Source organism: Anomaloglossus baeobatrachus, chromosome 1 (genome assembly GCF_048569485.1).
Source record: "Anomaloglossus baeobatrachus isolate aAnoBae1 chromosome 1, aAnoBae1.hap1, whole genome shotgun sequence".
Taxonomy (NCBI): Eukaryota; Metazoa; Chordata; class Amphibia; order Anura; family Aromobatidae; genus Anomaloglossus; species Anomaloglossus baeobatrachus.
In genome coordinates, this window is record NC_134353.1 from 958,398,592 (window position 1) to 958,424,835 (window position 26,244).

General features: G+C 47.6%; 2 protein-coding genes across 3 annotated transcripts in view; both read right to left on the reverse strand.

Annotated features, from left to right (window-relative positions):
- LOC142257597 (uncharacterized) overlaps positions 1 to 26,244 on the reverse strand; it is a 1,260,196-nt gene that overhangs the window by 558,064 nt on the left and 675,888 nt on the right. The gene's annotated exons all lie outside the window — the stretch shown is intronic.
- The window catches only part of LOC142257662 (uncharacterized), a 69,389-nt gene that overhangs the window by 39,598 nt on the left and 3,547 nt on the right, over positions 1 to 26,244 (reverse strand). The window contains exons 2-6 of the mRNA XM_075329803.1: positions 11,496 to 11,557; positions 10,264 to 10,440; positions 10,058 to 10,181; positions 9,909 to 9,976; positions 9,605 to 9,707 (exon numbers count right to left, since the gene is read on the reverse strand). Coding sequence (XP_075185918.1) covers positions 9,605 to 9,707; positions 9,909 to 9,976; positions 10,058 to 10,181; positions 10,264 to 10,440; positions 11,496 to 11,549 — 526 coding nt within the window. The 5' untranslated portion in view covers positions 11,550 to 11,557. The remainder of the gene's footprint in view (positions 1 to 9,604; positions 9,708 to 9,908; positions 9,977 to 10,057; positions 10,182 to 10,263; positions 10,441 to 11,495; positions 11,558 to 26,244) is intronic.

Genomic DNA, 26,244 nt, shown 5'->3' on the forward strand with positions numbered 1-26,244 from the left:
ATTTCTCTCTATAATCCCTTGATAGTCTTGAGATTTCATTGTAACCTGCACTGATTCAAGACCACCTGTGCAGATGCAGAACATAACAGAGCCTCCTCCATGTTTCACAGTAGGGACAGTGTTCTTTTATTGATATGCTTAATTTTTCCGTCTGTGAACATAAAGCTGATGTGCCTTTCCAAAAAGTTCCATTTTTCTCTCATCTGTCCATAGGACATTCTCCAGAAGCTTTGTGACTTGTCAACATGTAGTTTGGCAAATTCCAGTCTGGCTTTTTTATGTTTTTTTTCAACAATGGTGTCCTCCTTGGTCGTCTCCCATGAAGTCCACTTTGGCTCAAACAACGATGGATGGTGCAATCTGACACTGATGTTCCTTGAGCTTGAAGTTCACATTTAATCTCATTAGAGGTTTTTCTGGGTTCTTTTGACACTATTCCTATTAGCCATCTCTTTGATTTGTCATTAATTTTCTTCCTGGGGCCACGTCCAGGGAGGTCGGCTACAGTCCCATGGATCTTACATTTCTGAATATTATGTGCAACTGTAGTCACAGGAACATCGAGCTGCTTGGAGATGGTCTTATAACCTTTACCTTTTAACATGCTTGTCTATAATTTTCTTTTTAATCTCCTGAGACAACTCTTTCCTTCGCTTCCTCTGGTCCATGTGGAGTGTGGTACACACCATGTCACCGAACAGCACAGTGAGTATCTGTAGCCCTATATACAGGCCACTGACTGATTACAAGATTGTGATGCTAATTAGTGGACACACCTTGATTTAACATGCCCCTTTTGTTACATTATTTTCAGGGGCGCCATTATTTCTGTCCAGGCTTGTTTCATGAGTTACATATATATATTTTTTTTAATTCTGTGGAAGCAGAAAAACAGCAATGTCTGACTGTCATTTGTTCATTTCCATAGATTATTTATTATTACTTTTGTCAGATTCAAATTATTTCTATGACCATTGTAGGTTTTTCATTCATTAAATGAGGGGTACCAAGAAAAAAATACAAAAAATAGCTGACAAAAACAATCTAGATGTTCTTTGATAAATTCAACATATAGTCATGTAGTAGTTAGTATAGAATCCAGATGGTAAATAGTTACTGTATAAATATTAAGTGCATGAATGCAAAAATTCATAAAGACAAAGAAATAGTATGTATAACAAACTCCTTTTGTAATTTTAGTAAATTATAAAAGAAAAATAACTCAAATATTAGTTAGGAATAGGGAGCCAGCACAAATTCTAAACTGTACTTATTAATAAATGGAGATTTTTGGCAAAATATTGCAATACTTTGAGCTACCCCGCCACTCCACGGCAAATCTCAAGGGGCAGTCCTACACTAATATTTTATTTATCTGAAGGGTGCCATGCGGCCTCACACATTAAAAGCAGGACTATTTAAAACAGCACCTACCTAATGCTTTGCAATCCCGTACCTGTGACTGACATCACAGCTGTGGGCAGGACAGGCCCAGACAAGTGCTGCTTGAATTAAATAGCCTGTGGACAGGGCTGATGGCTGAGTGTGAACAGTCACCACTTGCCAAAAATCAGACAGCTAGAACGACCAAAAAAGGGTGCACGGCTTGCCAAAAATTTCCATTTATTAATAAGTACAGTTTAGTATTTGTGCTGGCTCCCTATTTCTCAAATATTAGTTGTTCAATATTATATAAGTCGCTAGTGCAAAAAAAAAAAAAAAAAGAACATATATATATATATATATATATATATATATATATATATATATATATATATATATATATATATATATATATATATATATATATATATATATATATATATATATACACACACATACACACACATACATACATACACACACACACACCCTTGTGAAAGTATTTGGCCCCCTTGAATTTTTCAACCTTTTCCCACATTTCAGGCTCCAAACGAAGATAAAACATTTTAATTTTATGGTAAAGAATCAACAAGTGACAATTGTGAGGTTAAATAAAATGTATTGCTCATTTTAAACTTTTGTAAAAAATAAAACAATTGAAAATTGTGGCGTGCAATATTATTCATCCCCTTTACTTTCAGTGCAGCAAACTCACTCCAGACGTTCGTTGAGAATCTCTGAATGATCCAATGTTGTCCTAAATGACTGATGATGATAAATATAAGCCCCTGTGTGTAATCAAGTCTCCGTATAACGCCCCTGCTCTGTGATAGTCTCAGTGTCCTGTGTAAAGCACAGAGAGCATCATGAAGACCAAGGAACACAACAGGCAGGTCCGCGATACTGTTGTGGAGAAGTTTAAAGCCGGATTTGGTTACAAAAAGATTTCCACAACTTTACACATCCCAAGGAGCACTGTGCAAGCCATCATATTGATATGGAAGGAGCATCATGCCACTGCAAATCTACCAAGACCCGGCCGTCCATCCAAACTATCATCTCACACAAGGAGAAGACTGATCAGAGATCAGAGATGCAGCCATGATCACTCTGGATGATCTGCAGAGATCTACAGCTGAGGTGGGAGAGTCTGTCCATAGGACAACAATCAGTCTACACTGCACAAATCTGGCCTTTATGGAGGAGTGGCAAGAAGAAAGCAATTTCTCAAAGATATGCATAAAAAGTGTTGTTTACAGTTTGCCACAAGCCACCTGGAGACCCCAAACTGAGAAGGTGCTCTGCTCAGATGAAACAAAAATCAAACTATTTGGGCACAATGCCAAACGATATGTAACAGCAACACAGCTCATCACCCTGAACACACCATCCCCACTGTCAAACATGGTGGTGGCAGCATCATGGTTTGGGCCTGTTTTTCCTTCAGCAGGGAAAGGGAAGATGGTTAGAATTGCTGGGAAGATGAATGGAGCCAAATACAGGACCATTCTTGAAGAAAACCTGTGAAAGTCTGCAAAAGACCTGAGACTGGGACGGAGATTTGTCTTTCAACAAGACAATGATCCAAAACAAAGCAAAATCTACAATGGAATGGTTCAGAAATAAACGTATCCAGGTGTTAGAATGGCCAAGTCACAGTCCAGACCTGAACCCAATCGAGAATCTGTGGAAAGAGCTGAAAACTGCTGTTCACAAACTCCTCCATCCGACCTCACTCAGCTCCAGCTGTTTACAAAGGAAGAATGGGCGAGAATTTCAGCCTCTCCATGTGCAAAACTGATAGACACATCCCCCAAGAGACTGTGCTGTAATCGCAGCAAAAGGGGGCGCTACAAAGGATTCACTTACAGGGGATGAATAATATTGCACGCCACAATTTTTAGTTTATTATTTTTTACAAAAGTTTAAAATAAGCAATAAATATTGCCCAACTTCACAATTGTGTCACTTGTTGATTCTTTACCAGAACATTTAACATTTTTATCTTTATGTTTGAAGCCTGAAATGTGGGAAAAGGTTGAAAAAAATTCAAGGGGGCGAATACTTTCACAAGGCACTGTACATAATGATAAGTAATACGATGCCACCAAAAATATTTCTTTAAAGCTGCTTTTATTTGAAACTTGAAATAGGCCCGATGCTATAGCATTGGGAGTACAGTGAAATAAACATCTGTCTTTGCTTAGTGGTGCTGACAGGAACAGTGGTGAGGGGGGCTGGGGGGCCTACAGACCTGGTGGGGAAGGGGGGCTGAGGGCCTGGGGGTATACAGATCTGGTGGGGAGGGGGCTGGGGGTATACAGATCTGGTGGGGGGGGGGCTGATGTCCCCTGCAGCAATGAGCACATGTTTAGTAATGTTCTCCTGCTGGTTCCCTTCTGTCCCCTATTATGCCGTGTCTCACCTGTCCTCCGTGCCCGCGGAGCCTCCAGCTGCAGCACACAGACTCCTCCGTGATAGGGTCCGGTGTACGGAGCGGCCGCTGCAGGTTGAGGTCATGGCTTGGCTTTACTGCTGTTGAATGCTTTGTGGCGCCGTAAAGCATTCAACTGCAGTAAAGGGCTGACAGCAGAATTGGCGGCGGCCCCGGACAGATGAGTCTACAGCAGTGTGTGCGAGTGCGCGTGTGTGCGTGCTGCGCTATGTGTGTATGTGCTCGGTGTCTGCTATGTGTGCTGCGCTGTGTGTGTGTCTGCTATGTGTGTATGCGTGCGTGCAGTGTGGACCCGGAAGCCGGAGCATCGGTCGAACTGCGGCTGCGCAACGGACAATGCCGCGGTGCATCACAGAATAGGAGAACAGACAAAACTGGTGATTATGTAAGTAGAAGGTGCATAACAACCAGCCAGAATAGAGTCAGGTGAAATAAAAGATTTTTACAAAATATATAAATTTACCAGATTAAAAAAATGAGGTAAGGAGGGGGAAAACAAAGGTCCCATCTGGGGAAAGCACCCCCCTGAAAAGGCAATAGGGTCGCATTCATGTATTAAGGACAATAATTTTAAGTTGAATCCTAAAAATTTTGCAACCCAAAAAAACAAGATTCATACAATAATGCAGAAAAAGTCATCCAAGGGGCCACTTACTTAATAACCAACCAAAAAAACCTACTAAAACAACTGGAGGCAATAGCACAATAATGATATATAGAAATTGGTGGTGAAGTGGCTCATGGAGACCTACCTGTAGATAAATAAATCTGGGGGGCGCAGATCCTACAGTGTGGGGCCCAGTCCTGACACGTGTTTCGCTGAGGTGCTGCTTCGGGAGACTTTACCCCAGTCCAAGTAAATAGCCTACTCACCCAGTTACCAGACCCTGAGAAGCAGCCTATGCCTTTTACAGAAGACTTCAGGAAATATGTACAACCTATTCTGCAATTTGGAAGGATCTGTCCAATTTAGCCAGCATCAACGCTGTTACTGTTTTTCACCCAGACATTCAATCTGCTCTTGACCAGAGCGCTCTGAATTCGACGGAGGATTTCAGATACGGAGTGGAGTTCTACCGCCAAATCCAAGCATAGGCAAAAGATCGCCTAGTGGCCTACTCCACCAATATCATCGACAGATCCCAAGAACACAATGAGTCAGCTTGAAGATTCTACATGAGATTATTCACTTCCTTTGGTGATCAAGGCTATGACGTCTGTCCCGTTCCAACGTGTTCACTTCATAGAATCCTTAAGTCCTTTGACAAAGAAAGTTAGCAAGGATTCTATCAGATAGAAAACTGAGGACACCATACCCAAATACCAGTAGGTCCCCACTAAAAAGGTTCTCCTCATTGCCAAGTCCATTGAGAAAAAATCTCCGTCCACCAATTCTACCCCTGATACTACGCAGGTTATGTACAATGCTCCTGTTAACCAAGACCAAAAGACCCAATGCCAGACGTACCCCCCTCTCCAAGTATACTCACCTCAACAACTATATGTAGGCATCCCACAAAGGAATCATTGCTGAGTCACAGGTTTCGTGATGTACCACTGACCTCATCAGCGAGCTCGCTGTGTGTGACACTAAGCAGCGACCTGGCCCCTGCTGTGAAATAGCTGATCGTTACACACTGCAGGTAGGTATCTTCTGGCGTCAGAGAATCTGGCAAAGACAAGTGCATCCCATCTTCATTATATACAATTGAAGCTCTGAGTTTCTGTAGGAAATCTGCTCCAAGTAAATTAAGTGGGTGAGACAATTAGCCATGAAATACCCTATTCCTGTTGGACAAACAAAAAAAGTTGTTAGTGGGGAAGAGACATGCCTACCGTCAACCCCTACACAAGTCAAGCAATCTGGGGATATCAAAGATAGGTCTTCTAAGTCCTGGAGGTATATAACTGATCTGGCTGCGTCTTTGTTGAAGATGGGATGCACTTGTCTATGGCAGATTCTCTGACGCCAGAAGATGACTACATGGCCGTGTGTATCGATCAGCTATTTCACAGCAGGGGCCAGGTCGCTGCTGAGGTCAGTGGTACATCACAAAACCTGTGACTCAGCAACGATCTCACTATGTAAGAAGTACCCCTAACCTTTTCCCACATGATCTCAAGGCTATCCTCGAACAAGGTACAAGGTCAACAGAAGAATATTTCCTCGCGAAGACATACAAGACTCCAGTGTGCCTTGCTCCTACCCTCCAATGTTACGCTCCGGCACTGTACTACTTTTGGGATGCAAGCTACAAGTGGCCCTAGTAGGGACATGGCCTCCCTGAGTGTGGGGACCAGACGTGCGAGAACCACAGAGACCCGAGTAGCCAGACTGGACATTTTCTCTGGAGGCACAATTAGTCACAAAAGAAGGGGAAAAACTGGACCTCATTATTTATTCATCGGGTCACTCCCCAATAACCACTGAAAACCTGAAACAGAAACCTCTGGGAGTTTTTCTGACCCATACATATACATAGAACAATTATCAAAAGTGCTCCAACCGTTTTATAAATAAATTTATTTTATTGTCACAATAGTACAAAAAAACAGTTTATAGCATTATAATTAATTCTGAACAAAAATTCAGCAAAACATATTAAGGTAAAAATCCAAAAGAGAAACCAGGGCAAGAAGTGTGGACACGAATAAAAAGCCCAGGAATGGGAGAGGACACGGGACGATAGAGCAATCACTGACCCAGTCAAATAATGGGCAGGAAAATATCCACGTATAATATCGTTGCTGGAGTGCAAGCTAAGGTGACTATGTGCATATCAAGAGAAAATCAGAGCTATTCAGCGAGTGGACACTAGATGGCGCTCAAGCATAAATAACACGTTAATGTGTCCCGGCGCTGAATATTTTATTGCAGCAAAGTACTCCAGGCTTACCCATGTCAGTATGTTGTGAGGCTCACGTACCGGGTCCCCTCCCTCGCCCAACGTAACATCCGTTTCGAGATGAATCTTCTTCGGGGGCCATAGGGGAAGTGAGCAGGAGTGTGTGTTTAAATAGGGTGGACGCTGTATAGTGAGCACATGTGGTGGGCGGTGTTCCAAACATCCGATCAGTGCCGTCCGGCCATTCCAGGGGAAGCATGGGTGGGAGGAAATCCTCCTGACGTCATTAGACCCATGCCTCTCCTTTCAAGGAAGCGTCCTTAGGCAGTGTCAGGGTGGGAACGCCCACCACATGCGCTCCAGTGCACCATGTTGATTGTGGGCAAATGTGATGGCAAAAGACAAAGATGGAATAAAATACATAAATATAGCCCAAACTGCAAGAATTGTGTTTATATACACGTATGTTGTACTGCAGCCCTAAGAATCCAGGGAATATATTACAGGGCAATAAATTATATAAAGTACACACCAATGGAAGGGGATATAGACAATTATATATTATCCTCTATATTTGAGATATGTTGTTTTCCATTTTCCTCTTTTTTCTCCTTTTCTTCCCCCAATCCAGTTATTTAGGAAACAACATGGCTGAGCGTCCCAAAAATACCCTACAAAGAGGGAAAAAGTGAATATAGCAGAAAAAAGGGGAGGAAAGGGATTTTCTCTGGAGGCAGTAGGCAACGCCGAGTGCGAGAGTCCAGGACAAGGCCTAAAAACAATTGGCGGGTGGAAGGCTCCAATCGTGACTTTTTGAAGTCGATTATCCAACTGAGTTCTGTCAAGATGTCTATCACTGTCCTGACTTGAGATCTGCAATGGAGATCTGAATCCCCCACTATGAGGAAGTCGTGTAAATAGGGGATGATGAGGATTTCCCTCTCATGGATGTGAGCCATCACCTCTGCCACAACCCTTGTGAAGACTCGCGGAGACATTACCAGTCCGAAGGGAAGGGCTCTGAATTGAGAGTGTCTTATCTTGCCACGAAGAGGAAGTGCCATCCTGAGATACTTCTGGTGGGCAACATTAATTGGAATATGATAATAGGCATCTTTTAGATCTAATACTGCCAGGAAACACCCGGGAAATAACATGCTGATAGCTGACTTTATGGACTCCATCTTGAAATGCTGGTACACAAGATGGTGGTTGAGTTTCTTGAGATTGAGAATAGTCCTGAAAGAACCATCTGCAGTGCTAACCACTAAGCCACCGTGACTCTCTCCACATCCCTCCTCATGGTGAACAGTTCTGTGTGATATGTCAGTTCTAGCCTAGCAATATAGGCCTCCATTTGCTCCCTGGTGGGAATGACCGCTCATTAAGGCCCCCTTCACACGTCATTGAAAAACACTGACATTCTTCATTGACGTGTAAAACCTGCACATGTCCCTCTGTGTTCTGTGATTCATGGCACACGTGGGTTGTCCATGTGCAATCCGTGATTGCAAATGGACATTACTCACCTGCCTTCGCTTCTGCTGTCCATGGTGCTGAACTCCTCGGCTCTGCAGCGTCCACCCACCGCTCTCTGCAGCTACTTCCAGGTCGGCTATTCCCGCTTTCATGAATATTCATGAGCCGGGCAGGAAGCTGCAGAGAGCGGAGGCTGCACAGCGAATCGCTGGGAAAGGTGAGTTGAAAATGTTTAAAATTTAATATGTCAGTGTTTTTCTGGTACGTGTTTCAAGGATCACACCATAGTGTGGTCCGTGGTCATCCGTGATGCCAGAAAAAAACGAACTTGTCTCCGTGCAGAATCACTGAAACGCGTGTACGCTGCACGGAGACACGTTCAGTAAAAAATCACTGATGTGTGAGCAGACCCATTGATTATAATGTGTCTGCGTATGTCAGTGACTCTGGTACGTACAAAAAAAAAAAAAACAACCCACATACGTACCAGAATCACTGATGTGTGAAGGGGGCCTAAAAAGGGAACCTGTCACCAGTTTGTTCCCTTTTAAACCAAAAGTATCACCTTCTGCAGCTCCTGTGCTGCATTCTACGAAGGTGCACCTTGTTGCTAGCCCCCCTTGCAGACCCCATAAAGAACTTTATCAAATCTCACCGGTTCCTATACAAATTACTTGTGTTGGCCAAATGGGAGGGCTCTATTTTGGCTCCTGTTCCTCCTTCTGGCCTTGCTCGCCGTCCCCACCATGATTTACATGGACGACGCAGTCATCGTCCACGCTGCTGGCGAAGTCTCACGGGACCTGAGCAGAAAGTTTCCCCCGCGCCGGTGATGTATTTGCGCAGGTGCAAGATTATGGGCGGTGCTGTGCATGACCTCACCGGCGTGATCCTCGTACGCGCCCATAATCTCGCGCCTGCGCAAATACATCACCAGCGCAAGGGAAACGTTCTGCTCAGGCCTCGCAGAGCCAAGTGCAGGAGAAACGGAGGTGCAGGTCACCAGCCTAGGCCCTACCATTAAGGGTACCTCCAGGTTTAGGGTGAGCGCAGGGGCCCAGCTTTAGGCCAGTATAGACTCCCCTGAGATCTCCTCTGGTCAAACATGTGACAGTAGGCTGCGTGGATCTGCTGATATTTGGTTCTGCGGCAGGAACTGAGACACCACGCGTCCTCACTCCTCCATAGCCAGGTCACATCCCCCTAAATACCTTTTTAAACACACTGGACCGTATTTTTAGGTCTCCATGTTCTGCATCTGTCACACACTGACATGAGTGTAATAGGAGATAATTATCAACTGCACCAGGATCACAGATTCATTCACATTTCATGTGTATTTTACATGAAGGGTTAATATACCGCTGGAGAAACTGACACAGCAAAGAGCAGAAAATAGGAATGTGTGACTTGTGTGCGTTATTGGGTGGTCTGTACTCACCGGGGCGGTGATCTGTAGGAATCCCCTCGTTACTCCGCTGATCGCCCCTCACATTTCTCTCTGGAGAATTAATATTGCTCAGATCTTTATCCAGATCCAAAATCTGCAAAACAAAATATTGTAAAAGTCCCTGGGAATAATGGAGATAAGATCCGGACATGTGAGGTCTGTGGTCAGCTGTGATCCTGCCGTCTCCACCGCTCTCATTACACAAGTATAAAACATCTAATACTGGAGGAGAAAACAAGACTGAACACAAGGAGGTCACAGCCGTCTACACCTCATAGGGGAGATCTCCATCTACCTGAGGATCCTGTGGAGGAGGAGGAGGAGCGGGACATCTCTCTGGGGTCGTCCTCGTACTGGAGAGACCTGCAGGAGACACAGACAGGACGGACATCATTATTACATACAGATAATTATAGGCTGGGTGTATTCAGTCCTGTCTATTACCTGGTGATGTGCGGGGCTGGGGCTCCTCCATCATCACCTCCTTGTACCGCTCCTTGTGTCCTTCTAGATACTCCCACTCCTCCATGGAGAAATAGACGGTGACGTCCTGACACCTTATAGGAACCTGACAACACAATGAGACCATCATCACCCAGAATCCTCCAGTGCCGTCCTGTATAATGTCCCAGCATTCCCGGCAGTGTCACCTCTCCAGTCAGCAGCTCCAGCATCTTGTTGGTGAGTTCTAGGATCTTCTGGTCATTGATGTCCTCATGTATCCGGGGGTGAGGTGGAGGCCCCGGGATTGGGCTCAGGGTTCCTCCCAGTCCTTCACACACAGGGGCCTGACAACGATCACTAGAGGTCTTCACTACTGTGTAATCCTGAGTGTGGAGACATTAATAATATCACTACAGACATTTCCAGGGTCCATCACCTCCCTGGTCATATCCTCTGTTATCCCCATAGATAATGATGTAATGTGATGACATCAGAGCCTCTCACCTCCCCGGTCATATCATGTTATTCCCATAAATAATGATGTAATGTGATGACATCAGAGCCTCTCACCTCCCCGGTCATATCCTCTGTTATTCCCATAGATAATGATGTAATGTGATGACATCAGAACCTCTCCCCTCCCCGGTCATATCCTCTGTTATTCCCATAGATAATGATGTAATGTGATGACATCAGAACCTCTCACCTCCCCGGTCATATCCTCTGTTATTCCCATAGATAATGATGTAATGTGATAACATCAGAGCCTCTCACCTCCCCGGTCATATCCTCTGTTATCCCCATAGATAATGATGTAATGTGATGACGTCAGAGCCTCTCACCTCCCCGGTCATATCCTCTGTTATTCCCATAGATAATGATGTAATGTGATGACATCAGAGCCTCTCACCTCCCCGGTCATATCCTCTGTTATCCCCATAGATAATGATGTAATGTGATGACATCAGAGCCTCTCACCTCCCCGGTCATATCCTCTGTTATCCCCATAGATAATGATGTAATGTGATGACATCAGAACCTCTCACCTCCCCGGTCATATCCTCTGTTATTCCCATAGATAATGATGTAATGTGATGACATCAGAGCCTCTCACCTCCCCGGTCATATCCTCTGTTATCCCCATAGATAATGATGTAATGTGATGACATCAGAACCTCTCACCTCCCCGGTCATATCCTCTGTTATTCCCATAGATAATTATGTAATGTGATGACATCAGAGCCTCTCACCTCCCCGGTCATATCCTCTGTTATCCCCATAGATAATGATGTAATGTGATGACATCAGAGCCTCTCACCTCCCCGGTCATATCCTCTGTTATTCCCATAGATAATGATGTAATGTGATGACATCAGAGCCTCTCACCTCCCCGGTCATATCCTCTGTTATTCCCATAGATAATCATGTAATGTCTCACCTCTCCAGTAAGATGGAAGATTATCTCCAGACTCAGGTTTAATATCTTCTCCATAATTTGGTCTTTGACCCAAGAAAGATGAATAAGGACAAATCAGGAAAAATCTCTAATTTAGATAAAAATAAAAACAAACAGAAGATTCTTTATTGTAAAGAGGATGAAATGATGAGAAAATCAACAAAAGGAAAAAACAAAAATTAGCTGAAGATATTGAGGGGAAATCATCTGAGAAGATATAACAGTGCAGATGTCGTCTTCCCTCTTTTCTGCCGGCGCCGACTGACCCCGATCTGAGGAGGAGACTGCAGCAGATCGCACTACTCCAACACTTTCTCCTTGATCCTAAAATTGTCCGGCCTTAAGGCAGTCAATGATAAACCGGCCAGACGGGAAACTTTACTTCATAGTTTCATAGTTTTTAAGGTTGAAGGGAGACTAAGTCCATCTAGTTCAACCTGTAGCCTAACATGTTGATCCAGAGGAAGGCAAAAAACCCCCAATGTGTCAAATAAGCTCCAATGGGGGAAAAATTCCTTCCTGACTCCACATCCGGCAATCAGACTAGTTCAATGGATCAATACCCTGTCATAAAATCTAATATACATAACTGGTAATATTAAATTTTTCAAGAAAGGCATCCAGGCTCTGCTTAAATGTTAGTAGTGAATCACTCATTACAACATCATACGGCAGAGAGCTCCATAGTCTCACTGCTCGTACAGTAAAGAATCCTCGTCTGTGATTATGATTAAACATTCTTTCCTCAAGACGTAGCGGATGCCCCCTGTTCCAGTCGCAGGCCTAGGTGTAAAGAGATCTTTGGAAAGGTCTCTGTACTGTCCCCTCATATATTTATACATTGTGATTAGATCCCCCTAAGCCTTTGTTTTTCCTAACTAACCCCAAGTTTAATAACCTGTCTTGGTATTGCAGCCCCCCCCATTCCTCTAATAATCTAGGTCGCTCTTCTATCTACCTGTAAGATTATGCTATTTATAACCTTCTATACTTTTGCTAACAAGAAAAGCCTCCATTCCTCTCTTAAATTCATTCAGTGAGTTGGCCATCACCACTTCCTCAGGAAGAGAGTTCCAGAGCCTCACTGCTCTTACCGTGAAGAACCCTCTTCTATGCTGATGTAGGAATTTTCTTTCCTCCAATCGAAAAGAATGCCCCCTTGTTCTTGTCATAGTCCTTGGTACAAACAGATCATGGGAGAGATCTCTATATGGCCCTCTGATATATTTGTACATATTTATTAGGTCTCCCCTAAGTCTTCTCTTTTCTAGAGTAAATAGACCTAATTTTGATAACCTTTCCGTGTATTGTAATGCACCCACTCCATTTATTATTTTAGTAGCCCGCCTCTGAACCCTTTCAAGTTCAGTAATGTCTTTCTTCAGCACCGGCGCCCAAAATTGCACACAATACTCCAAGTGTGGTCTGACGAGTGATTTGTACAGAGGGAGAATGATGTTTTCATCTCGTTCCCCCAGACCTTTTCTAATGCATCCCATCACCCTATTTGCTTTGGTGGCTGCTGCCTGACACTGGGCACTCCAATTTAGATTCTTATTCACTAAGATGCCTAAGTCTTTTTCCATGTCTGATTTCCCCAGCAGTTTCCCATTTAGTAAGTAATCGTAGCATCTGTTTCTCCTTCCCATGTGCAGAACCTTACACTTATCTGTGTTAAACCTCATTTGCCATTTTTCAGCCCAATTCTCCAATTTACTCAAATCCATCTGTAGTTGCAAACTGTCCTCCTTTGTGTTAACTACCTTACATAGTTTTGTATCATCTGCAAATACTGATATTTTACTCGGTAAACCATCCACCAGATCATTAATAAATATATTAAATAGTAGGGGGCCCAATACAGACCCCTGTGGCACCCCACTAGTAACCCTGGCCCAATCTGAGTATGCACCATTAATAACCACTCTTTGTTTTCTACCACTAAGCCAGCTACCTACCCATCTACACACATTTTCCCCGAGCCCAAGCTTTCTCATTTTACTTAGCAGTCTTTTATGTGGGACAGTGTCAAATGCTTTACCGAAGTCGAGATAAATGACATCCAATGATTCTCCTCGGTCCATGTGAGAGCTTACATCCTCATAGAAGCTGATCAGGTTAGTGTGACAGGAGCGATCCTTCATAAATCCATGTTGATATGGAGTTAAACAGTTATTAACATTGAGACATTCCATAATAGTATCCCTTAAAAACCCTTCAAACATTTTACCCACAACAGATGTTAAGCTTACCGGCCTATAGTTTCCAGGTTCCCTTTTGCACCCTTTTTTGAATATTGGTACCACATTTGCTAGCCGCCAATCCAGTGGAACAGACCCAGTTTCTATAGAGTCTTTAAATATAAGGAATAGAGGCCTGTCTATCACATTACTTAACTCCCTTAATACCCGAGGGTGAATGCCATCAGGGCCTGGTGATTTGTCAATTTTAATGTTACTAAGTCGGTTCTGCACTTCTTCCTGGGTTAGGCAGGTCATACTTAATGGGGCATTTACATGATCACTCTGCATTTCCCCTGGCATATGCTTTTCCTGTGTGAACACAGTTGAGAAAAAAGTATTTAAAACATTTGCTTTTCCCACATCGCTTTCTATGATTTTACCCTCATTATTCTTTAAAGGGCCAACACCATTAATTTTAATCTTTTTTCTGTTTATATAATTAAAGAATAGTTTGGGATTTGTTTTGCTTTCCTTAGCAATGAGTCTCTCAGTTTCTACTTTTGCTAAATATGAAGGGAATTTTGTTACTTACCGTAAATTCCTTTTCTTCTAGCTCCTATTGGGAGACCCAGACGATTGGGTGTATAGCACTGCCTCCGGAGGCCACACAAAGCAATTACACTAAAAAGTGTAAGGCCCCTCCCCTTCTGGCTATACACCCCCAGTGGGATCACTGGCTCACCAGTTTTAGTGCAAAAGCAAGAAGGAGGAAAGCCAATAACTGGTTTAAACAAATTCACTCCGAAGTAACGGAGAACTGAAAAACCATTCAACATGAACAACATGTGTACCCGAAAAACCACCAAAAATCCCGAAGGACAACAGGGCGGGTGCTGGGTCTCCCAATAGGAGCTAGAAGAAAAGGAATTTACGGTAAGTAACAAAATTCCCTTCTTCTTCGGCGCTCCATTGGGAGACCCAGACGATTGGGACGTCCAAAAGCTGTCCCTGGGTGGGTAAAGAAATACCTCATGTTAGAGCTGCAAAGACAGCCCTCCCCTACGGGGAGGCAACTGCCGCCTGCAGGACTCTTCTACCTAGGCTGGCGTCCGCCGAAGCATAGGTATGCACCTGATAATGTATGGTGAAAGTGTGCAGACTCGACCAGGTAGCTGCCTGGCACACCTGTTGAGCCGTAGCCTGGTGTCGTAATGCCCAGGACGCACCCACGGCTCTGGTAGAATGGGCCTTCAGCCCTGATGGAACCGGAAGCCCAGCAGAACGGTAGGCTTCAAGAATTGGTTCTTTGATCCATCGAGCCAGGGTGGCTTTGGAAGCCTGCGACCCCTTGCGCTGGCCAGCGACAAGGACAAAGAGTGCATCAGAGCGGCGCAGGGGCGCCGTGCGGGAAATGTAGATTCTGAGTGCTCTCACCAGATCTAACAAATGAAAATCCTTTTCATACCGGTGAACCGGATGAGGACAAAAAGAAGGTAAGGAGATATCCTGATTAATATGAAACGAGGATACTACCTTAGGGAGAAACTCCTGAATGGGGCGCAGCACTACCTTGTCCTGGTGGACCACCAGGAAGGGAGCCTTGGATGACCGCGCTGCTAGCTCAGACACTCTCCGAAGAGACGTGATCGCTACCAGAAAGGCCACTTTCCGTGATAGTCGAGAGAGTGAAACATCCGTCAGAGACTCGAAAGGCGGCTTCTGGAGAGCAACTAGTACCCTGTTCAGTTCCCATGGATCTAACGGCCGCTCGTACGGGGGGACGATATGACCAAACCCCCTGCAGGAACGTGCGTACCTGCGGACGTCGTGCTAGACGCTTCTGAAAAAACCACCAATAGCGCCGAGACTTGCCCTTTAAGGTAGCCGAGCGACAAGCCCTTTTCCAACCCAGATTGCAGGGAGGAAAGAAAAGTAGGCAATGCCAATGGCCAGGGGGACACTCCTTGTACAGAGCACCAGTAAAAGAAAATCTTCCACTTCCGTGGTAGATCTTAGCAGACGTGGGCTTCATAGCCTGTCTCATGGTGGCAACGACCCCGTGGGATAATCCTGAGGACACTAGGATCTAGGACGCAATGGCCACACAGTAGGTTCAGGGCCGTAGAATTCAGATGGAAAAACGGCCCTTGGGACAGTAAGTCTGGCCGGTCTGGTAGTGCCCACGGTTGACCGACTGTGAGATGCCTGTCGCCAGAGCTCTTTGATTGTCATGAAAACCGGGACCTTGCTGTTGTGCCGATTCGTGAAACCCGTCCGGGTGCAGAGACCATTCTCCTGCGTCCACGCCCTGGTGACTGAGGAAGTCTGCTTCCCAGTTTTCTACGCCCGGGATGTGAACTGCGGATATGGTGTATGCTCTGTCTTCCACCCCTAGCAGAATCCGGCGGACTTCCTGGGAGGCTCGCCGACTGCGTAGTCCGCCTTGGTGGTTGATGTATGCCACCGCTGTGGATTGTCCGACTGAATTCGGATCTGTTTGCCTTCCAGCCACTGCAGGAAGTCTTGCAGTGCCATATGCACTGCCCAGAGCTCCAGACAATTGATCTGAAGAGTGGACTCTTCTGAAGAGAGTCCTTGATCGTCTGAGAAAGGGGGACGTTCCTGTGTAGGGACATCGACTTCCCCTCCCATTAGCGAAGAATGTTCTATTGAAGTGGACGCAGATGAAACTGCGTGAAAGGGACTGCCTCTGGATGAGGTGTCTCCTTGAAGGAGAGACTGCACCCCCGTCTGTAGTGACCGCTGTTTGTCCAGTGGAAGCTTCACCATCGCTGAGGGAGTGTGAAACCCCAAGCTAAGATATGCCAGCGATTGGGTTTAACTTTGAAAAGTTGAGGACCCACCCGAAACTCTGGGAAGTCTCCAGCGCCATGTTCAGGCTGTGTTGGCATGCCTCTTAAAAGAGTGCCTTGACAAGTAGATGGTCTAAGTAAGGGATCACAGGGTGACCCTGCGAGTGCGGGAGCGGTCCCACTGCTGCCATGAACTTGGTGAAAACCCGTGGGGCTGTCGCCAGACCGAAGGGTAGGGCTACGAACCGAAGATGCTCGTCTTCAATAACGAATCGTAGCAAACGCCGGTGCTCTGGAGCAATCGGCACGTGGAGATAAGCATCCTGATGTCTATTGATGCTAGGAAATCTCCTTGAGACATTGAGGCAATGACGGAGCGGAGGGATTCCATCCGGAACCGCCTGGTTTTCACGTGCTTGTTGAGCAGTTTAAGGTCCAGAACGGAACGGAAGGAGTCGTCCTATTTTGTCACCCCGACCAGATCGGAGTAAAAAGTGTCTCTTGTTCCTGAGGAGGAACCGGGATTACGACTCCTACTGCCTGCAGAAGAGCCTCGGCTCGGCCGGTGAGGAAGTTTTTGCGACAAACTGTCTCTCACCCACCGGCCATTGACCTGTGGCAGCTAAATGTCGCTAAAGCGGGGGAGTCTGCCACCGACCGCGGACGCGGAGAGAGAGGGCTGAAAGTCATGAGGAAACCGCCTTGGTAGCGGTTCCTCCGGCTGCCTTCTCCGGGCGTGATTGAGCCCGCCAGGAACCTGCGCCCCTCTGAGCCTTTTGAGTCCTGTTGGACGAGGGCAATTGGGACGTGCCCGAGCCTGGGAAGGACCGAAACCTCGACTGTCCCTTCTCCTGATGGGTCTTGTTTGATAGCTGGGGTAAGGAAGAATCCGTACCCTTGGACAGTTGAATGATTTAATCCAACCGCTCACGAAACAGTCTGTCACCAGATAAAGGCAATCTGGTTAAGCACTTTTGTGGAAGCAGCATCTACTCCAATCCCTTAACACTAGGAGCGTAACAACACGGAGTTGGCGGACGCCACTGACGTACGGCTCGTAGAGTCCAGGACAGCATAAACAGCTTGAGTCGCAATGCCGACATTGCGAGGTGAAGGACGCTACTGCGGCCAAGATGTACATGTGACCGCGTCCCTCTGCGCAATACTAGCTGAAATAGCTTGGAGTGCCTCTATGGCTGCGAATGCCGGGGCAACCGACCCGCCGATAGGGCTGTCTGTCAATGGCATCTTTAAGTGAAGTCCCATCTTCCACTGCAACTATAGATCTAGCCGCAAGCCTGGAGATTGGGGGATCCACCCTTGGAGCGCTTGAGCACGTCAGGGGGGAAGAGACAACACGTATCTTCAATACGGTTGGAGAAACGCTTATCGGGATAAGCGTGATGTTCCTGGACTGCTTCTCTGGAGTCAGAGTGACCAGAAAAGTACTCAATATACGCTTGAGATACTGAAATAGGGATTTCTTCTGCTGTGAAGCTGACCCCTCCACTGGAGGAGTTGAGGGAGAAATACCCAACCTTCCATTGATGGACGCTATAAGATTATTCACTATAGCGTCACCATCCGGTGTATCCGGATTGAGAGCGGTCTCAGGATCAGAGTCCTGAACAGCTACGTCTGCCTCGTCATACAGAGAGTACTGTGATGAAGTCGAGGGCCGTTCTTAGGGAGCTCGCTTAGGCCGTCTGGGACTGTCGTCCGTGTCAGAGCCTGCACCCTGGGATGCATGGGACCCTCCTGGAGCCATGATTTGTTTCGAAATCAGGGTGGCCAGGGGCATTGAATCAACATTGCCCAAGGTCTGTCTGGACTGCAAGTCTGTAAGATGTTAGTCATAGCCACAGACAATATATCAGCGGAAACTGCAACTCCGTCCCTGTCCCTGGACAGGGATCACAGGTGGTTCTTTTGGCCACCTGTAGCAGAGACCCCGTTGAGTAATTGCACACACTGGGGGTCCTGGAACAGTCGCATGCAGTACAAGCAGCAAGAAATCCTGTGCCTTGGCACCCATGGTTTTTTTTTTTTTTTTTTGCTGTTGCTGTCTAGCCATCTAGGAGCATTAGCCAAGAATAGCGACCGTACAGTGCAATGTATAGCATACAAGCATGAAGTACAATAAACACTTCAGCACATGCAGTACAAGGAGCATAGAAAGCCTGTGCCTTGGCACCTTTGCTTTTCTGCTGCCGTTGTCTAGTTATTCAGGAGCATTAGCCAGGAAAAGCGACATACAGTGAATGTATAGCATACAAGCATGAAAATAACCACTGCAGCACATGCAATCCAAGCAGCATTGAAAGCTTGTGCCTTAGCACCCTTGCTTTTCTGCTGCTGTTGTCTAGTCATCAAGGAGCATTAGCCAAGAATAGCGACATGCAGTGAATGTACAAGCATGAAAATAAACTCTGCAGTACATGCAATCCAAGCAGCATTGAAAGCTTGTGCCTTAGCACCATTGCTGTTTGCTGCCGCTGTCTAGCCATCTAGGCGGGAAGACAGCCAAGAATAGCCCTTACAGTGCAATGTAAAGCATACAAGCATAAAGGACACATGACACTGCAGCACATGCAAGACAAGCAGCATATAGAGTCTGTGCTTTAGCACCCCTGATCTTTTGCTGCTGTTTCTAGGTCTGCATCCTGAATAGCGACCGTACAAAAGTACAACAGGACACTTCGGCATTAGTGGGTCAGCACTTTAGTTGCCGCTTACCGCCCGCACAAAAGCGGGTGTGTGGCGCCGGAATCCTGCTGGTAGCTCAGTGTCTCCGTTTTCCCGCTCTGCGTGCCGGAATGGCTGCCGGCGTCCAGAGGAGAGGGGCGGGCCGAGGGCATGCCCGAGACAAGAGCGGGAACCCGGCGCCCACTGTGTCTAGTAAAGGGGGCTGGAGAATGCAAATAAGTCTCCAGCCCTCGGCGCTGCTATAGAACAGCGTCTCTCCCTGTCCCTGAGTGACAGGGTGGGGGCGGGAACGAAGCGGCGCTAGGCCGCAAAAGCCGGGGACTAAAGTTAGAAGCGCCGCCGCCGTAAAAGCGCGGTCGGCGCGTCCCCGGCGCACTACAAGTCGCAGCTGCGCCGCCGCTCCAGGGGCGGTCGGCGCGGCGGTCCCCACACGTAAAGTCCCCCAGTAATCTGCAGGGACTATAAGCCCAGCGCACAGCGCTACAGTCCCCGGCGCACTAGCACACCCAGCAAGCCTGGAGTGTGCGTGGCCTGCCATACGGGGACACAGAGTACCTGAAAGTTGCAGGGCCTTGTCCCTGAACGGCACTCCCGCTCCACATCCAGCAGGTTCTATGGGTCTGTGGATGGGGCCCGGCCTCAGGGCTTGGTGGCCGGAAAGATCCCACTTCCTCAGAGCCCCTCAGGGGGATGGGGAAGGAAAACAGCATGTGGGCTCCAGCCTCCGTACCAGCAATAGGTACCTCAACCTTACAAACCGCAAGTGGGGTGAGAAGGGAGCATGCTGGGGGCCCTAGTATGGGCCCTCTTTTCTTCCATCCGATATAGTCAGCAGCTACTGCTGACTGAACAGTGGAGCTTATACATGGATGTCTGACCTCCTTCGCACAAAGCAGAAAACTGGTGAGCCAGTGATCCCACTGGGGGTGTATAGCCAGAAGGGGAGGGGCCTTACACTTTTTAGTGTAATTGCTTTGTGTGGCCTCCGGAGGCAGTGCTATACACCCAATCGTCTGGGTCTCCCAATGGAGCGCCGAAGAAATTTGTTTTTTTACACATTTTATTTTTTTCTCTATATATTTTTAATGCTTCCTCGCTGCCTTCTTGTTTTAGCTTTTTTAAATGCCTTTTTCTTATTATTCACTGCCCCTTTTACATCCTTATTTAGCCACATTGGTTTTCTCCTGTTCCTAGCCCTTTTATTTCTGTATGGTATGGCTAGCTCGCAGTGGGTGTTTAATACCGATTTAAAAATTTCCCACTTATTTTCTGTGCTCCCATTTTTGAGGACATTGAACCAATCAATTTGGCGAAGGTCTTCTCTAAGCTGATCAAACTTTGCTTTGCTGAAATTCAGCGTTTTTGTAACCCCCCTCCAAGGCACCTTACTAAAGGACAAGTGGAATTGTATTATATTGTGGTCACTATTCCCTAGGTGCCCATCCACTCGTACGTCTGTTATTCTATCTGGCCTGTTGCTTAAAATTAAGTCCAGAAGGGCTGCCCCTCTAGCTGGGCCCGGCACAAGTTGGGACAGATAATTATCCTTAGTTACTGACAGAAGCCGGTTTCCTTTCTGAGATACGCAGGTTTCAGGTTCCCAGTCTATATCGGGGTAATTGAAGTCCCCCATAAAAATCACCTCATTGTGATTTGCTGCTTTGTCTATTTGTTTCAATAATACATTTTCAGTGGTTTCTGTTATATTTGGTGGCTTATAACAAACCCCTATGAGGATTTTATTAGTTTTCCCTCCTTGTATCTCCACCCATAGAGACTCCACCTCTTCATTTCCCTCTTGAATATCTTCTCTTAGTCTGGGCTTTAAACTGGACTTTATATATAGACAGACTCCACCCCCTGGACTTTATATATAGACAGACTCCACCCCCTTTCCTTTTTTTACGATCCCTCCTAAACAATTCATATCCTTGCAGGTTAGCCGCCCAGTCATAACTATCATCTAACCATGTCTCAGTTATTCCTACTATGTCGTATTTCTCCTCATACATTACCAGCTCCAGTTCCTCCATCTTATTGGTCAGGCTTCTTGCATTGGTCAGCATGCAGGAAAGAAGTTTTGCTCCCCTTTTCTTAGCTTCCTTCTGATTACCCTGCCTTGGGTCCTCTTTACGGCATCTAGTATCCTTGATTAATTCTCTCATCTATTAGGCCGGTTTTACATTTGCGTTGTTTTGACGTAAACTGAATCCGCCACAAATGCAGAGCAGTTCATTTATTCACAGTGGAAGCGCGACACCATGCGGACACATGCGGGTTGTGTATGAAGCACACATACGCATGGTGTCGCACTTCCACTGTAAATAAATGAACTGTACTGCATTTGTGTCAAAACAACGCAAATGTGAAACCGGCCTTAGAGGACGAAACAAGGAGGGAAGAGAACAGGGAATGTGGAGGATCCATTGTCAGAACAGCACAGATAACCCTGCTCTATGTCTGCTGCAGAACTACAAGTGACAGCAAGTACTGTATAAAACTTAGGTGAGGCATTCTACTAATGAAGTGAAAATGGAAATCACAAAACTAAATATAAAAAGCAGAAAATTACTTATCATAGAAGATAATATACAGCACAAGAATAATAATAATGTACAAGCTGCCGATCAAGAATAAGCCCAGAAGACTTCTCCTCCTCCACTCACTACAAGGAGCATCGACTGCACCAATCCCCCATGTGTAGTGCGGGGTCTGTCGCTCTCTCTCCCCCATGTGTAGTGCGGGGTCTGTCGCTCTCTCCCTCATGTGTAGTGCGGGGTCTGTCGCTCTCTCTCCCCCATGTGTAGTGCGGGGTCTGTCGCTCTCTCCCCCCCGTGTGTAGTGCGGGGTCTGTCGCTCTCTCTCCCTCATGTGTAGTGCAGGGTCTGTCGCTCTCTCCCCCCCATGTGTAGTGCGGGGTCTGTCGCTCTCTCTCCCTCATGTGTAGTGCGGGGTCTGTCGCTCTCTCCCCCCCATGTGTAGTGCGGGGTCTGTCGCTCTCTCCCCCCCATGTGTAGTGCGGGGTCTGTCGCTCTCTCTCTCTCCCCCATGTGTAGTGCGGGGTCTGTCGCTCTCTCTCTCTCCCCCATGTGTAGTGCGGGGTCTGTCGCTCTCTCTCTCTCCCCCATGTGTAGTGCGGGGTCTGTCGCTCTCTCTCTCTCCCCCATGTGTAGTGCGGGGTCTGTCGCTCTCTCTCTCTCCCCCATGTGTAGTGCGGGGTCTGTCGCTCTCTCTCTCTCCCCCATGTGTAGTGCGGGGTCTGTCGCTCTCCCCCTCTCCCCCATGTGTAGTGCGGGGTCTGTCGCTCTCTCCCCCCCATGTGTAGTGCGGGGTCTGTCGCTCTCTCTCCCCCATGTGTAGTGCGGGGTCTGCCGCTCTCTCTCTCCCCCATGTGTAGTGCGGGGTCTGCCGCTCTCTCTCTCCCCCATGTGTAGTGCGGGGTCTGTCGCTCTCTCTCCCCCATGTGTAGTGCGGGGTCTGTCGCTCTCTCTCCCCCATGTGTAGTGCGGGGTCTGTCGCTCTCTCTCCCCCCATGTGTAGTGCGGGGTCTGTCGCTCTCTCTCCCCCATGTGTAGTGCGGGGTCTGTCGCTCTCTCTCCCCCATGTGTAGTGCGGGGTCTGTCGCTCTCTCTCCCTCATGTGTAGTGCGGGGTCTGTCGCTCTCTCTCCCCCATGTGAAGTGCGGGGTCTGTCGCTCTCTCTCCCCCATGTGAAGTGCGGGGTCTGTCGCTCTCTCTCCCCCATGTGAAGTGCGGGGTCTGTCGCTCTCTCTCCCCCATGTGAAGTGCGGGGTCTGTCGCTCTCTCTCCCCCATGTGAAGTGCGGGGTCTGTCGCTCTCTCTCCCCCATGTGTAGTGCGAGGTCTGCCGCTCTCTACCCCTGTTATGGAGAAGGTGAGTATAAGGAATTATATGAATATATCCGAAAAGCAGGACATAATGCGCTTGCACTGTGTACCGCACCTAAATCTGCATTCAGACATCATAAAGGGGTACTTCACACACAGCGAGATCGCTACTGCGATCGCTGCTGAGTCACATTTTTTGTGACCTCATTAGCGATCTCGCTGTGTTGGACACTGGATCTGGCCCCTGCTGTGAGATCGCTGCTCGTTACACACAGCCCTGGTTCGTTTTTTTATTGTTGCTTTCCCGCTGATAAGCACACATCGCTGTGTGTGACAGCGAGAGAGCAACAATCCTGAATGTGCAGGGAGCAGGAGCCGGCGTCTGACAGCCTGCGGTAAGCTGTAACCAAGGTAAACATGGGGTAACCAAGGTGGTTACCCGATATTTACCTTCGTTACCAGCCTCCGCAGCTCTCACGCTGCCTGTGCCGGCTCCTGCTCCCTGCACACGCTAAGTTAAGCGGTGTGCGCTGGTAACTAAGGTAAACATCGGGTAACCATACCCGCTGTTTACCTTAGTTACCAGTGTCCGCAGCTTCCAGACGCCGGCTCCGTGCAAGCGCAGCGTCGCTTGCACGTCGCTGCCGGCTGGGGGCTGGTCACTGGTAAGATCTGCCTGTTTGACAGCTCACCAGCGACCATGTAGCGACGCAGCAGCGATCCTGACCAGGTCAGATCGCTGGTCGGATCGCTGCTGCGTCGCTAAAGTGTGACGGTACCCTAAGAGTCACAAGGCAGTCTGGGATTTTCATGTGATACGTGAATCATGCTGACTTAGCTTATGAATGATGAAACCGTAAATAGATAGATCGATCAGAATCAGCTCTTTTGCAGTTTATTCAATAGGAGACGTGTTACGTATGATTGGCTTCTAGCCAACTGATTTCTTTAAATGTATCTTAAACTTCCGCAATTAATCCAGTCATATTTTCTACCTAGATCTGTGTACATCTTTTATAAGGTCTGGGTGGATTAATCCAATCGCATGCTACCGACTAATGACTCATGATTTGGAAGCAGACGGGTTTAAGATGTAGATGCACAACTTGGATTGCATCACCCTAAATTATGCCCCCCCCTTATCACATCCAGTATACAGGAGAATATGTGACAGTGTCTGTACACATACAGTGCTGGCCAAAAGTATTGGCACCCCTGCAATTCTGTCACATAATACTCAGTTTCTTCCTGAAAATGATTGCAATCACAAATTCTTTGGTGTTACCGTGTTTCCCCGAAAATAAGACATCCCAGGAGTTTTCAGGGAAGCTTTAATATAAGACATCCCCTGAAAATAAGACATAGCTGCGGTCAATAATGAAGTGTCATGCAGCGGTGATAGAGTTAAAGACACTGCAGGACACTTCATTATAGGCAGTGGGCACCCCCAGAAGAAAGAAGACCCCCAATCATACTCACCAGAAGCCGACCGGGAGCAGGTGAGCGCATCAAGGTCCTGCCGCGGCAAACACACACACACATAAGAACAGACACACACATCAGATCACACTCACTCACACACACACACACCTCACACACATCAGATCGCATCCACACACTCACAACATCCAGTGATATCGCTTACTTCTCGGCGGCGATACTGTGCGTGCAGGGACCTTACAGGACCTGCCGGAGGATCACATGGCCAGAAGCATGTGGTATCTCCAGATGTTGTGAGTGTGTGCACGCATTTGTGCGATATCGTCAGTGTGTGTGTGTGTGTGTGTGTATGCGATCGGATGTGTGCGTGTATGCTGTCTAATGTGTGAGTGTGTTCTGATTGTGTGTGTGTATGCGATCGGATCTGTGTCGGCAGAAGGCAGAAGAGCACAGTGTGCAGCACAGCTGCTGGGACCGCCCACCGGAGGGCACAGGGAGAAGTGGGGGGTGTGTGTGAGTATGCAATCAGATGTGTGCGTGTATACTGTCTGATGTGTGACTGTGTGTGAACGTAAGCGATCGGATCTGTGAGTGTCGGCAGAAGGCAGAGAAGCACGGCGTGCAGCACAGCTGCTGGGATCGTGGGGTGGGTGTGTGTTTGTGTGTGAGTGAGTGTGATCTGGTGAGTGTGTTGTGACGCCCTGGGCAAGCCAGGGGTCACAGGTAATGACATCACCACACCCTACACCCCGGTTAGGTACACCTAAGCTAAACCTGAAATCCTTGTTGCCTTCCTCCAGGGGCTGATGTCCACACCAGGGGGTGGGCCAGGCGGTTGGCTCCGCCCACCGAGGAGTTCACAGTCATGGAGGCGGGAAAACCAGGCAGAGCAGTGAGTTGAAGTTAGAGTAGAGTGATAGAGTTTGGAGGAGGAAGTGGAAGGAGGAAAAGAGTGGTAGAGGAGCAAGTGAGAGGAGTTGAAGTGGAAAGAGAAAAAGTGACAGTTTGAAAGCCTGAAGTTGGTCCGGGTGTGTGCCCCGGACCGAGACAGCAAGGTTAGCAGACGGCGGTGACCGTCTGCAGGAGTGGCCTATCGGAGGTGCCGTAAGGACCGTGGACGGGTGGTTGCCCAGCGGTACCGGACCGGTACACAAGGAGAAGCCAGCACCATAGGCAGGGGCCTTTCGGATCACGGCAAGGCTAGGAGTCGCCGTGAATTTGCCAAATCCATCAGTGAAGGGGACCTCCGGGTCTCCAAACAACTAAGTCCCGATTGAAGGCAACCGTCCAACCGTATGAGAGAGACACCGCCACGGCACCAGTTTCTCAGGGCCAGCGCTTGCGGGCAAAGAGGGGCTCCTCCGGCCCATATCCAAGTCGGGGAGCGGGTTACCGATGGGAACCCATCGCTACCAACATTACACAAGGTGCAGGGAAAGAGACAGTCACCGTTAACTACCGGGGAAAAGCAACAGCAGCCGTCCGTGGGAACAGTCTTTCCAGCCGTGTGTTTTACCAAGAACTGTGTCAACGTCTCAAGCTGAGTGAGTACCACCGTGCCGTACGGCACAGCGCTGCCCCCGCGACCCTGCACCCGGCCTGCCATCTACCCCTACCCCATCACTGGGCCCCGGGACAACCAACCCCTACCCACGGAGGGGAGAACTAACAACTCTGCTGCTCCCCTGTCACCGCTCCCGGGATGCCCATACAGAGCAGCGGTGGTGTCCACACAATCACCA